At 49.6% G+C, this 15,086-nt stretch overlaps 2 protein-coding genes across 4 annotated transcripts in view; one reads left to right on the top strand and one right to left on the bottom strand.

Moving 5' to 3' along the window:
• The window catches only part of TG (thyroglobulin), a 242,927-nt gene that overhangs the window by 72,643 nt on the left and 155,198 nt on the right, over positions 1–15,086 (bottom strand). The window lies entirely within an intron of this gene.
• The window catches only part of SLA (Src like adaptor), a 63,714-nt gene that overhangs the window by 40,684 nt on the left and 7,944 nt on the right, over positions 1–15,086 (top strand). For all 3 annotated transcript variants that reach the window (XM_044781179.2, XM_014831309.3, XM_070481641.1), the window contains exons 2-5: positions 150–247; positions 9,117–9,216; positions 10,068–10,154; positions 13,043–13,146. In XM_044781179.2, coding sequence (XP_044637114.1) covers positions 150–247; positions 9,117–9,216; positions 10,068–10,154; positions 13,043–13,146 — 389 coding nt within the window. The remainder of the gene's footprint in view (positions 1–149; positions 248–9,116; positions 9,217–10,067; positions 10,155–13,042; positions 13,147–15,086) is intronic.

Genomic DNA, 15,086 nt, shown 5'->3' with positions numbered 1-15,086 from the left:
CGCCAATCTCATCTTCCCCTGAAAACACCCGCCTTTCAAGGAGCGAGCCGCCTGAAAAAATGATGCACGATGTACTCTAAACTAGGTCAGTCTCCACCCAGAGGGCTCGGCGTGTGGTTGACTTGCTGTGTGTATCCCCTGTGCCGTAGGCTTCGAGCGACTTCGACAGCCCAGGGAGAGAGAGAAATGGGAAACAGCATGAGATCCACCCCGGCCCCTCCCGAGAGGCCTCTGCGCAACCCGGATGGTAAGTCTGGCTTCTTGGGTGGATGCTTAACTCCATCCCGCGGGAGCCTGGGGTGAAGACGGGGCAACGGCAGATGCTGCTAACTGTTGAAGCAGGGCAATGGGTACAGAGGGCTTCTTTATTCTGGTCTCTCTGGCTTTGCTTGTCGTTAACATTTTCATAATTAAATGTTAAAAAAGATTGAGCAGGGGGCCGGCCCTGTGGCCGAGTGGTTAAGTTCACGCACTCAGCTTCGGTGGCCTGGGGTTCGCTGGATCGGATCCCAGAGCAGACCTACACACTGCTCATCAAGCCATGCTGTGGTGGCATCCCACATAGAAGAACAAGAAGGACCTACAACTAGGATATACAACTCTGTACTGGGGCTTTGGGGAGAAAAAAAAAAAGAAGAGGAAGAATGGCAACAGATGTTAGCACAGGGCCGATCTTTCTCATCCCACTCCACCGAAAAAGATTGAGCAATGGAAGGATGCTGACTTGCTGGGGTTTTGTGATGTACCTTCGAGAGCATCTGGTTCAATCCCTTTATTTTATAGGTGGGGAAACTGAGGCCCACAAAGGGAATATGGTTTGTCTCATTAGCTATTTGTAGAGTCCTATTTCCAACTGAGGCCAGTCTGATTTGGAAACCTAGGCTCTTGCTCACCCCACCCTGCCAGCCCGTGATGTAATATCCATGGGTGTAATGTTATCCTGGGTGTATATTATCACAGCGCTGCAACGGCTTTTTTGATGTAACTTCACAAAACTAGACACGAGCCCTAGGAAATCTTCCTGAAAATAACAGAATCCTTGTGTTCCATTGGTAGCATCAGGTGTTCTAGAGGGATGGCACAATGTCACGGATTAATCAGTGATGACAAAAGTCAGCTTTTCCTGGAGATGCCAGGTGAAGCTAGGCTCCTAAAGCCACATGGTCCTTCAGGGCGTGGCCAGAGAGCCGGGAGAGGGCACAGCAGCCCCGGGGGCAGTGGTGCTGGTTGCTTTGAACACCCTGGCCTCTATTTCCTAGTCAGGGCACTGGGGGCCACCATGTGGGTCCTCTAAGCCCCTGGGAAGGAGGTGGTCAGGAGGTCAGGTAACCCATCAGTGTCCCCAGGGTGAGTCATGGGGAACCTTGGGACACTTCTGCCTTCTCCCTGACATCACAGCATTCGGGGCCTGGTCTCCATCTCCTGACGGGGTGACCATGCTGGATTCCCCGTGCCCCCCTCACCACCGCCCTGGGGAACCTTCACAAGCATGGTGTTCACCATGAAGTCTGCTGAGCCGCCACTCAACACTCAACCCCAGAGTGGACGGAGCCAGCTTCCCACCCTGCCTCTGTAGACGCTCATTCCATGACTTCTCACTTCTCCCCAGAGGGAGACAGCCAGCTTAGGCAGGTCACAGAGCCCTGCAGAGACCTGCAGCCCACAGCCCACTCAAGTTAGACGGGGCAATGCCACGGCTCTCCTTTCCAGCCAGTCACTCTCCTCCCCAAACTCAAGGGGAAAAGATCAAAAGAATGTTCCCAGGACAAAGGAGATGGAACCACGTGATAAGGTGGAGCAGAGGGTAGCGGGGCCCTTTACCTCCCATTTAAGCTCAGCACCATGCAGCTGTGCCGAGCAGCCATGTCTGCTGACACCGCAGGGAGCCTGGGCCCCTTCCCCACCTCCTCCCACCAGGGCCACCTCTAGAAAACCGAAACCCTAATGCCCAGGACCCAGGCCAGCTCAGGAGGACTCGCCCACTGAATCCATCTTGCCTTGTCACCTCTCACCCTGGGGCTGGGGGGCGGCATGCTTGAACAAACCCCATGAAAACATGGGCCCCCGAGGACTCGCTCATTTGCCTTTATTTTTTAAATGCAAATTGTCATGAAATAAGTTTCTCTTTTTCCACGGTGTGGGTGGGAGGTCACCTCTCAAAAGGGCGTAGAGGGGTCTCCCCAACCCTCCACCCCCGGGAAAGAGAATTCCCCAGGTCGTACCCAGTTGTGATCTAGGCAACCACATCAAGCATCGGCGGGTGACCTTTCCATTCTCCACCCTGCAAAGTTTCCCTTGTGCCGGGTCCCAGCTTGATTTCCTCTTTTCTCTGACACCTACTTGAATAAGGGAGAAGGCGGCACGCATCATGCTGCATTAGGTAGACTCTCTTTGGGTTTTCACAGAATGAATGCCTTCTCAGCTAACCCTCGTGCTTACTCATTTGGCTAGTCTCAGATACTCAGGAGGGAGTATGGGGAGCTGACTGCTTTAGGCCAACGAACGATTCGCGCATCCTCTGACTTTAGCGTGAACAGTGCAGCATAAAAGCACCAAAGGCCGCTGGCGCTGCGCGGGGATGGGCAGGAGGCCAACCTGTGGACTTCGAGATGGACAAGTTTTCTGAGCTTTTAGATCATTCTTCCCCCTAACCAGGGCTGTGAATGCCTTGGAAGGCAGCTCTGACCATCTGTTTTCTGCTCAACTGAGCTTTCCAGAACATTCCTGATTAGTCTAGCTCCTACAGACTAATATCACAAAACCCACAGAGAGAGTAGGACTTGATGGAAACAGGGCAGGTCTCACAGGCGAAGGGCCTTGTTGAGCTTCTGGTTCAGTCCCTTGGACGTTGGGTGACCTTGGGTAAGTCCCCCAGGCTCCCACGAGTGGGGACTCAGCTCTCAGACCAGATCGTGACAATCCCTCCGTCACAGCAATCACACAGCACAGTGTAACTACATGATACATGGGAGTGGAATTCCTTTTTATAAATTCCGTTTGGGGTCATCTGATTGCACCAGGCTATGTCTAAATGGCCATCCCCCAAAAAGTTTTACAGTGGTAAAATTGGGGATTCCATGACTTGTTTACAAATGATCTTAAATAGCTCATTTTCTCTGTAATTCTACGCGTCGTTTAGACTCCTCCTCCGTGCCAGACACAGGCGGTACAGAATTGAACAAGACCTAGGGAACTCCCACGTAGTGGGAAATGGCATAATTTCCACCTTCAAATGAGAATTCGGTCACATCGCGGCGATCTTTGCCCTCTCCTCCCTTCTTACCCCTCCTGATTGCCCTGACCTCAAGTGAGATCTCACTGACAGAGGTGGTAAAGCAAACCCGGACACTGTTCAGACCCCTGTCTGCACAAGGATGGAAACAACGCTAAGCCATGCATTTACATAGCATCAAGGGTGCTGCCCCGTGGAAAGAAGGGGTGGGTGGGGCTCTGGGGAGGAGGAGGGGGGCAGGGAAGTCTCAGACCTAGCCTGGCACTTCTCAGTGAGTGGTCCTCAGATGACCTGCATCAGATCCCCTGGGAAGTCGTGAAAAAGGCAGATTCCTGAGCCCCACCCCAGACCAGCTCATCAGAATCCAGTGATACTGGGAGGTGGCAGCATGCCTATTTCCTCATAAGCCCCCTGGTGCATCTTAAACCCCCTAAAACTCATAGACCGTAGACCTGGCTGTTAGCCCTGCCCCTACCCTAGCACACGACAAGAGATGAGAGAAGTCACTTCGTCTTCATAGCATCTCTCTGTTCTCACTTACAAAACGGGGATCGTTAGAACTACTTGGTGCTTATAGTGTGCCAGACATGATTCCACACGCTTTACACACACCAACTCTTGATTCTCACAACAGCCCAGGCAGTAATCACTATTGTCATCTCCACTGCGCTTTGGAGGAAACTGAGGCACAAGAAGGTTCCATTACATGCTGGAGGCCATACAGCTCGGAAGGGGATAGACGGGATTTGAAGCCAGGTGGCCTGAATCCAGAGTCACTCTCTTCACTCCCACGTTATATGCCTGGAGAGGACGGACTTTCCAGAAGCTCACATGCTCTGAGGGCATGGACACTCTCTAGAGCAAGGGAGAGCGTGGCTGCCAGATTTAATGACACAGACACTCAAGTGCTCTTGAGAGGGATGCCATAGACAAGAATCTGCGTCAGATCTTTGACCAGATCTGCATTTCCCATCTGGGTCTTACTCACCCCACTGCTGGTAAATAAGATGGTTTTAGGTGGCACGTGATCCTTCAACTTTTATATCGTTGTACATTTAACGGATACTATTAAAAATACAACTAGCCCATCAAACCCAAGATTTCACATTCCTTAGAATGGCACTAAAGATTTTTTTTAAGTGATTTAACATAAAGAAAAAAATTCTTAAGTAGGTAGAAGTGTGGATGATACTCAGCTGTGACAAGATAAGAGCAGGAGGTCAAGAGTTGTCTACATCCTCTGCTGATAGGTTAACCCGGTTTTGAAACCAGGCACTCAGCTTACCGGTTGTGTGTTCTTGGGCAAGGCTTTCTACCTCACTGTAGCATCTAAGAGCCTCAGGGTCTACTCAGACCCAGTCTGCCCCATCTAACAGATGGAGAAACCAAGGCTTTGGGCAGAAAAGAGCTGTCTGGACTGCTGTGTCTCACTCCCCAGCCCATAACACAGGACCCACAGGTACCACTCTTGGTTTGTGGTGACCAACAGAACTCAGGAGACCTTCCATCGGGCCAGTCTGCGCAGCCCTATCTGATGGGTTAGGTGTGTGTATCTCCTGTAAAAGATACTAAAGGCCGGCCAGCCCTGACCCCTCTGGAGGTCATGAGTTCGGGCATGACTCAGGCATGCAAAACCAGAAGCTCAACTCGCAGAGTGGTGTAGCTCCTTGCCCACCAACTTCGCGGAGCTGCCTGCGCCAACCAGGAAGCGTCATTAAATCAGCCTTGGTCCCAACCTGTCACAGTTCAAGTGTTAACTGGGGAGAGCCTGGAAACCAAGCACCAAGGAGAGGTGCTCTCCCCTGGACATGTTACTAAAACTCCCCCAGCCTCCATCTCTTCATCCTTTAACTAAGAGGATGGGTTGCTTTGGGCTGTATGGAGCATTGGAAGTAAAGAATGGCTGGTTTTGCTAGACAGTTATAACTGGGACCTATTGAAACGTATTCAGCATTTCAGAAGAAATTGTAAGGATAGTCCAAGCAGTATAAATAACCTCTTTTAACCAAGTAATCTCTGACGCTAGTAAGTCTGCCTGGTCTATAAGTCTCCTTCCTTTTCTGGGCTCATTTCCTGTTTTACATTTTTGTACCTTTTGTTCAATCCGACTCGTTTTTGAGTTGAGCTCTCAGCAAATATTGGTCTTTTGAATTTCATCTTCTGTTCTCACCAAATGGAGTTTGTTTTTAGAAGATAAGAATATTTTCACATTTATACCACTGGAGGCTTTTGAAAATTTAAGAAGCTATTGTCTGAAATTGGTCTTGGATTACAGAAGGATAACCCCACCCCATCCCATAAAAATGACATTAACTGCTACTTATTGAAGCAGGCTCTATGCATACCCTGCATCTCGAATCCTATGAGGCAGATTTTGATATTTCCCATTTTTATACACGAAGAAATTCGAGCTCAGGTTGGTTAAAAATAAATCTCTCCCCACATCGCAGAGCGATTCAGTGGTGGAGGCGGAACTGAAGCCAGGCCTGATTGATTTCAAAGCCCGTCCTCTCTTCTGAAAATTCTCTCGGGATTTCTCCTTTCTTGCCCAGCACAGCTTTCTTCACTTAATTTATTTCCTCATCTTATGTCTGCAATAATCTCATCGGCTTCCTCAGCACTTCTCTTCACGTCACTCATTTATCTGAGTTAATTCAAATGCTCAGCTCTCCATAAAGCCAGGGGGCCCCAGGAAGACGTGCTCATGTGTTTGAATCGGATCAGCAAACTTAAATTTCCTACCATGAGTTTATTTCACTGTAGGGACCAAAGCTGGTGGAACACTTGGTTGGGATGCTGGCACCCGATCTTGTTGAGAATGGCTGCCCTTCCCGTATAAACACAAACCAACTCCAGTGCCTTCCACTGAATCAGTCTTTTGTTTGCCTAATACCAAAGGTGATAAAGGTAATAGAGATGAGCCAGAAATCCCTTGCAAAGGACCACAGAAAGGCCATTACCTTTAAGCAAAAGCCCCCATGCAAGATTTCCTCAGTGATGTTTTAAGTGTTACAGCTATAAAAACATCATTATTACGGAAATTCCACAGGAAATTCAGCTTTGTTATTGTGAAATCGAAACTCTCCAGCCCCATAGCCTCTTTTCCCCTATTGAAACCATTGCTTTTATAACAGGGGTTTTCTTTTTGTTTTTGTTTCTGTTGGGTTTTGTTTTTAACGTTAGGAAAGACAGTTGTTCTGTTTCGCGCTCTTAATCTTGCATGGGAGATCAAAGCCCCCATCGCTCTGTAGACGCGCAGTCTGTTTCAAGATTCTATCATTGTCACAGATAACAAATGCTGTGCCTCTCATCTCAACCCTTGATTTCCCCAAGGGGCTGGTTCTGTGATGACCGCCCACTGCTCTGTCTGCCACAAATCAGGTTTTACTTTTAAAATGCAGCATAATGGCAGTTTTTAAGGGCACGGTGGGTGGCACAGGGGCCTCTCCATACTTTCACTGGACAAACCTGCCTCGAGCATCCTTGATGGGACAGGCTCGCTGCTGGGCTGGGAGCTACAAGACAGCTCCTCCTGGAGTCCACAGTCACTCCCCTGACAGCCACACAAACGAAAATACGACCTGACCGGGGGCATTGCTTCAAAGGAAAAGCACAGGGGACCGAGAGCGGGGTATAGCAGGTGGCTGAGCCTCCGGAGGTGATTTTTGAGTTGACGGAGCAGGGATGATAAGAGAGAGGAGAGCAGGGTGTGTGCCTGGCAGAGGAACAACCTGTACACAGGCTCTGAGGACGGGGGAACCTGGCAAGTCAGGAAAAACAGAGCTGCGCTGGGCACGCAGTGGAGAGCGTGTATGTTAATAAGTGGTCCCTCCGTATTTGGGGCCAGTTGTCCAGATTTCCCTCATGCAGATGTTTCCCAATCCTTCAACGTCCATACTAACCAAGGTCCAAGAGAGGAAGCATGCGTCCACACTCAGAGCAGAAGAGTCCCCCTCATAGTCGGGCGGGCTTACCAGGAAGCTGAACAAACCCTACGCATTAGGGCCTCCTCACCGGCTCGGCAACCTTTCTAGGGACTGGGCCTGATTTTGTATTTGCACTTTTGTCTTGTTTTTCTTAAAGAGGGCCTGCAAATTGGCACAAGCTTCATGCCCCACAAAATCTGGAGCCACCCATTATCAGAACCCTGGACTCCTGGATGCCAACCCAACATACATTTTAGAGCTGCCTGTAATTATTGGGGTGGGGTCTGGGCTACCCAAAGGAAGAACCCCTTTTTTAATTGAGCAAGACAGAATGCAAGGGGGTCTCCTTACAGGCTCAGGGAAGGTCAGAGGCCTCAATAGGGTCAGCCCTTCCGCGGCCCGACACTGCTCCTTCCATGATCCTGGACCCTTCTCAGTGACCACGGCCACCTGGAGCCACTTTTGGTTTCCAACGCACAGCCAGAAATGCTTGCTTTTACATGTTTATCATCTGCGATTCGGCATCCCCAAGTGAATGATGCATCTGAGGGCGCTGTTTCACGGTGATCACCTGTTTCCGATCCACTCTTACTCATTCTAGTCCTCAAGCTCTCTTTCAACTTAGTCTGTCTGGGGACTTATGACTTGGAGACTGCAGGACATCTGAGTTGTAAGGGGCAGGGTCTAGAGGACCCAACATGGGGGCATCCGGCTCCTAGAAAGTGGCCTCTTTGGGCCACCAAGCATGCCATGCCCGAGTGCTGAGATTTCTCCAGATTTTCCTGGGGTGAAGTGGGTAGGGATTACCCCTCCCACAATTACAGGGCATTCACTCGAGCGTGAGCTCCATCAGAGCTTGCCCTATCGCCACGCTTGGCCCACAGTAGGTGCTCAAGCGAAGAATTGCCCAATGAATGAATAAACGATGCGTTATCCAGAATTTTGAGTTGAGATGCTCAGCCAGTGCATGGAGTGATAAACATTGTAGTAAACAATTACGGTATTTGCTGATTTATAAGGTATATTACTTTCCCCAAAAAAGTACCCCAATACTACCCTGCATCTAATGCATCTGAATGATGACCAATCACTAGGCTGTGAAAGACGGATTTTGCTTGGTACCAAAAAGCGAATTCACACGTTAGCACTGAATCTCTGCTCTGCAGTAATCTGTACTCACAGGAGTACACCAGAGAGCATGCTTTCCTTCTCAAAACTTTGCCAGAAGGACTTTCACTATCCATGTGATTAAAAAGACTCAACGTTCTTCAACGCCCGCGTTCTCACCTCAAAGTCCCTCTTAAAGAGATCTCCAATATGGTTCCCTATGTCCTATAAGGAAGAAGTGCTTTGTCGAGCTTCAGAATTAGTGTCTCCTGGTGGGTCCTCAGAATTCATGCAGCCTCACCCCAACCTCCCCTCCCCAGGGTTACAGATGTGGGGCCCACAGGCCCAGAGATGGCGCCTGAGGGGATGGTAATAAAGGATGTGTCTATAGCCCCTGTCATTCATGAGGTGCTGCCACGTACTTTCATCTCCGCTCAGAAGGACCCTGGAATGAGGTACCATTAGCGCTGTTTTGAAGGTGGGGAAATTGAGGCTAGTAGGCACTCCAGGACTTGCCCAAGATTGTATGGATCAGTAGACACGGGGCAGACCCTGAAGCCAGATCTTGTGACTTCAGCTCAGGGGTCTCTGGATCCCCATTTCTCAGAGGAGAACATCAGGGCCAAGGCAAGCTGAGGATGGGAGGAGGTCACCTGACCCGCTGGGGTCCTTCGGGCACGCTGCACCACCATTCCTGCAGAGAGGAGGGCCTGCCGTAAACTGCTGTCTCCAAACCAGTCAGGTGTCTGCAGCTGGAAAGTCCCAGGAGGGGCTTATCTTTGCACCCTCCTCTCCCAGGGCCGCCTTTTTGTCCCCGTGAATAAGAACAGCCCTTGTCTTTGTTACCCCAGGACTGGACAGCGACTTCCTGGCGGTGCTGTGTGACTACCCATCTCCTGACATCAGCCCCCCGATATTCCGCCGAGGGGAGAAACTGCGCGTGATTTCTGAGTGAGTTAGCTTTCCAAAACTTTTACAATTGCCCCAAAAGGATGAACTCTATGTCGGTGGGAGTCATCAGATTTTAGCTACAACTGTCCAATTCCATGCTGGCTCTGGTCCGGTTGTGAGGTGAGAAATTTGGCCCATACAGCAGGCCTTCAAGCTTAATCCTCCTCAATGCTGCCGGTGGTCTAAAACCTTCAGTGGCTCCCCATTGCCTGATAGGTAAGATTTAAATTCCTTAAGTTGGTTTTGACACCCATTATGATCCAACTTTTGCTTCTCATATTGACTTCATTTCCCACCATACATGCAGTGTTGATATTATATACCAGTGCAGACTTTACGTTATATACCATGGGAAGGAGGACCCAGGGTTCTGAAGAAACTTCTGCTGATAAACAAAAAGTATTGCCTTCTATCCTGTTGTCTCTCGTAGTTTGAAACAGGCTATAGAGAAATAGCAGCTCTAAGCCCCTTTCATATAGACCCTTATTGATATAGGCACGTGAAACTAGCTTGGTTCTCTTGCAGAGTAGAAATCAGTGTATTAAACATTTATTTTAAAAAGTCTCCAATTGTGGAACATCAGCTGGAAACATAGGCTGCTGATCTCTGAAAGGGGCCTATTGCCAGCCCATGAGAAGATTTCCTGGTTAGCTTGGAATGGGGGATACACTTAAAAACTACATTTTCATATGGAGAAATTCGGGACATGGGGCCAATGATAGGTGTTTAAAAAGGAACGTCCCGAGGTGCCCCGGATTAAATCTGATGTCTCTGTTGATTGATTGATTCATTCATTCATTTGCTTTGCCACTTACCTCTCCTCCCTGTCCTCTCTGTTCTTCCTCTTACAGCGAGGGGGGATGGTGGAAAGCCATTTCCCTTAGCACCGGTCGAGAGAACTATATTCCTGGAATATGCGTGGCCCGAGTTTACCATGGGTGAGTACATTTCTGAGATAGCATCGATAAAGCACGGTATTTATGCTAGCGGTCTGTAAGTTTGCACAGAGCGATTCCAGCACAGTACAGTGGGACGGAAGGCATAGGTTCCAAAGGGTCACTTCTACTCACAGCTCAGTCCGCAAGCAAGGAAGGGGGTGACCTTGGGCTAACCCCTCCCCCTGTCCGAGACTCGATTTCCCCATCAGTAAGACAGACGACGGGAGGTAGACCTTTCAGCTCTAACACGGCATTCCTGGCACATGGTAATAAACACTCAGGAAATATTCACAGGCGGCAGCAGCCAAAAGTCAGTCTGTCTGGCTTCAAATCCTGCCTCTGTTGCTCTCTGCCTTTGTGACAGCAGACGAGCTACTCAACATTCTATGCATCAGTTTCCTTTCCTCACTTGTCAAACAGAAGTCATATTATCAAGCAATAGGGATAATAATATATAATAGTATGACCAAGGTATAGCGGAGTTAGGGAAATGAGATGAGATGATACACAGGTAGTTCCTGGAGCAATGCCTGGCATTAAAGTAAGCGCTCGACACATATTGCCTAAATCACATCCAAAACACAGAGAACGCTTACTCCCAGCAATGCTGACGCACCCAACCTGACAAATGGGTAAGTCAAGCAGAAGAAGAGAAACTCTAAACGGTTGGGCGTGGCAGACGAGACAGGCACATCGCTCTCTCCGGCACTTTCACAGGAGAGGCCCTGCGGCATGATAGCAGCTCTGGAGGCCAGAGCACCGGCTGGAATATGGGGGGCTCGCTCCCTGACTGCCATGGAAGAGCCTTGGGAAAGCTTCTTACCCTCCCTGAGCCACAGTCTTCTCACCTGTCAGGCTACCAAGGCGGGACCTTGGCAAAGAAGTGTACACTATATAGGAAGGAAGAAAGGAAGCACCGTTTTTATTTGAAGGGATCCAGAAGTAACTTCTTCACATTCAGAGAAGGACTGTGCGTGCCACATGCTCCCCTGGGGAAGCAGACATAAGTGCCTGAATATCTTGAATAATGTAATTCGCTGCATTTCATTGCAGTATGACTGACTTTGATCATGAGTACCAAACCCCATGTCTGCACTGAGGATGATGAAAGGGAGCAGAAGTGGGGCAGGAGCTGCCGTGAGAGTTACGTTCTGAGAGAGATGTGGGTCACGGAACTCTTCCCAGTCAGCTGCGTGTCGCTGATCCATTCATTTGTTCAGCGAACAAGCATCAACCCCTTCATGCCGAAGGCTGGCAGGAGCTGGGGGTGGTGGGGAACCCGGACGAATAAAACGGAATCATGACCCTAGGGAGTTTCCAATCTAGCACATGCAATAGATGTCCTTAAAATATAGAACAGGAAGAGGGGAAGTGCGGCATAGTGGTTATGGAACTGGCCGTCCCAATTCTAGCTCTGTCAGTTGCTGACATGGGGCAACTTGGACAAATTACTTGATCACTCTGACCCTCAGTATCCTCATCGGTGTGAAAGAGGTCGTACTACCTGTCTTAGAGGGTTGATAAGAGGATTAGATTTCAAGTGCTTAATATGGTATGCGGCCCAGAATTAGTATTCATACACGGCTATTGTTATTGTTACACTGTCTTCATTTTTATAAGTGGAATTTCATGTAAGGACTTGAAAGGATGAAAGCTTGTCATGTACACTAAAATAATATGCTATACATTGTGGAGAATTAAGGGAAGAGTTGAAATATTTGGCCAAATATGGTATAATCACCGTCTTAACAACAGAAGCGCTCTTGGAAACCAGTTCATAAATAAATGGCATCTGAGGTTGTTTCTGTGGGTCTTCTCACACGTGGTACTTCAGCTGGCCCCTTCAGTGACCCACTTGTGTGCCACGGGGAACGTTAAAGGGTGCAAAGCAGGAGAGCATTAATATTCCCCACAGCACACACGCACTCAGAGCTGTGGATTAAAAGGCGAGGTGCACTCACTGAAATACGGAGACCGTTCAAAGCGATGCGAAGTTGCTTCCGAGTGCGCACCAGCCAGCTGCTAACAAAGCATTTCCTTGCACGCCGAGACCTGGCCGAGCCTGCTCTGAAACATGACTGAGGGCCCTTTCCTCTGAACATTGATTCCTTTGTGTATGAGCTGCTTTCTAAAGAGTATTCAGAACTGTCAGCTCTCCTACGGAAGGCGAACTTTTCATCGGAAAGCAGGACTCCGGGATTAACAACCGCCTTTTTTTAGTGTTAGGTGAAAAAAAAGAAAGAAACACATGCACATGCATAGGGCCATGACAACTGTGCTTAAAATATGTCGAGAAAGAGAAGACAAGAAGGAACTAGAATGAATGCAAAGTGGGGCTTGTCGAGTTGGTGAAACGATGCACCACTATTGCTCTCTTTCTTGTGTCCACCCATGCATTCACAAATGTACGCCAAGCTTGATAACCTGGACACAAAGATGGAACCCAAAAAGGCAGACACAGTCCCTGCCCTCACAGGGTGGTGAGGGAGAGGCTGGGAAATTGAAGGATAAGGGAGGCAGACAGTAAACAATCTACCAGATAGGTCCCTTATCTCATTTTAAAATACTGATATATTATGTAATGCAGAACGGGCACAGTGCAGGTGGCATTTGACAAACGGGATAAGAAATATGTTTTGTGCATCTTTGTGTCCTCATTATCCGCAGTAATCCCTGGCATGCAGTAGGTATTCAGGAATCTTACTGGAAAGATTAGAAGTAGGAAGAAGGCAGGAAGGAAGGAGCAGTCGATTGCCCTCCTCTTTTTAATCCCGACAGTTTTATATTAACTGGGCCTCAATGTTAATTCTGCACCCGCCTGTCTGTTCTGGGGGAGGGCGTGCTCAGTGCTCAGGATACATACTCATGGCTGTCCCCCTGCTTCCCAGCTGGCTTTTTGAAGGACTGGGCAGAGACAAGGCCGAAGAGTTGCTGCAGCTGCCAGACACGAAGATCGGCTCCTTCATGATCAGAGAGAGTGAGACCAAGAAAGGTGAGCGGCCTGCGACTCATCTTTCCATGCTCTGGTCAGACAAGCACCTTTTGCTCCCGGCTGACTCATCACGCAGCTCATTTTCCCTCCTCCCATGACGCACACAAATCCATCCAATGTGGTGAGCCCCCTGCGCCCACACACCGCCGGTGAGGCCAGCATCACAGCTGGGGGCCTAGAAACAGGTAGCCCGGACTTCGTGGGCACGGCCGTGGCCCTGCCCCATAGCAGGCCCTGCTGACTCCTGCTGGAAAATTTCCCATCAGCCGAGAAGAAAAGCGAACGCCAGGCGTCGGCAGCACCTGGCGCAGAGAGCCCATGGGCCTCCAGCTAGGCCTGGCCTGTGCTCTCAGGCTCTCTGACTTGGGCGGGCCATTTACTTCTCGGGGCTCAGTTTTCTCATCTGTGAAATGGAGAGAAAGCCCCTCCCCTGTGAGGTTGCGGTATGATTCAACTGCACTAATAATTGTAGTGCTCTCGCTGCACAGGGGACCCTCAATATCAGTTCCCGCTGTGCCCTATGATGCAATCAGAGAGCTTAGAGCATCAGCACAAGCAGACGCACCTGCTTACATACATGATCCTTATCCTTATAATTCCTGTACATCCTATGCGTTAAGTAATTCAGTGAAAAAGAAATAGCAGGGCTCTGTCGTGGCTCAGAGCAAGGGTCCCGAACTCTCATTTGGGCTGTGTGAATTACCAAGAAGTCTCCTGTCTCTCCAAGCTCAGGTTTCCTTACCTATAACGTGGGATTCACAATAGGAAAGTGCTTAGCACGCTGTGTGGGTCAGAGTAAGCACTTAAACTCACAGGAACAGAATACTTAGCAGCTAGGGCTTTCCCAGACTGAGAATAATCATAGCTTTTTACATAGAGAAGATATTTTCCAGTTCTTAGCCTGCTTCTTGCACACCTGCCATCAGAGAAAAGAGACGTGGCATCTGAGAGTATTTCCCACTCGTCTATTAAGCGCCAGGGCTGCCTGGTGCTGGAGCCCTTCACCGAAACGAGCACCAGCCTTAACTCTGGCGATGCAGGGACCATACATAGTGATAAAAAAATCCAAGGAAAACGTTTCGCTCAAAAACTTGAATGTGCCGAGGGACAGCAAGATCAAAGCAAAGGGGAAACTTCTGTGCATATCCTGGGGTCCCCCGAGGCAGGAGACCCAGACTCAGACCCTCTAAGCTGGCATGGCCGAGAGGTGGGGGAGAGAGATCCCAGCTTGAAGTGCCAAAGTTTGTCTAAAACTAAAGTTGTCATCAGGCAGAGGTGCAGCTGGAGTGGGGCTGGGGTGGGGGTGGCGGGCTCTGCTCCCTTGGGTATGCAAAGTTCTGATAAGTTTCCACCTGCCCCTTGACCTGCTCACCATACTTCCAGTCCCCGTTGACATTACCAGAAGACACATGTTGGGTTGAGTCAGAGGGCAGGCCTGGGGCAAAGAGAGGGCTGCCCATCAATGCTCTCGGAGGCCTGCCGGGGACAAGGGGCAAAGCCCAGGTCTGCCCTTTCCGAGCTGTGTGCCTCTGGCCATGTGGCTCAGGGGCGCTGGGCCCCAGTTTCTCCATCTGTAAGATATTTGGGGACAATACCTCCTGGGGTCTTTCTGAGACTCAACAGAGAGGTTGCTTGGAAATAGCTTAGCACCCTGCCCAGCCCACACAGCAAAGACTTGGTACATGCTACGGACCTGCCCCCTCACCGCCTCTAGAGCGTACTTCCCTCCTGGGACCCCAGACGACAGAGCAGCAAGGACCCTTAAACATGACCTAAGCCCCATTCTCTCACTTTCCATTTGGGGAAGTCGAGGCTAAGAGAGGGGAAGGCGCTCACCCAAGGTTCTGCTCTTCTAACCCATATGGGGTCATTACTCTAATCGTGCTTCAGGAGAAATAACACGGTTTACCTGCTTCTTAGGGATACCACAAAAATGTCTT

The sequence above is a fragment of the Equus asinus genome, chromosome 12, assembly GCF_041296235.1.
Source record: "Equus asinus isolate D_3611 breed Donkey chromosome 12, EquAss-T2T_v2, whole genome shotgun sequence".
Taxonomy (NCBI): Eukaryota; Metazoa; Chordata; class Mammalia; order Perissodactyla; family Equidae; genus Equus; species Equus asinus.
Note: the sequence above shows the minus strand (reverse complement) of the source record. Positions and strands in the feature narration are given on the sequence as shown.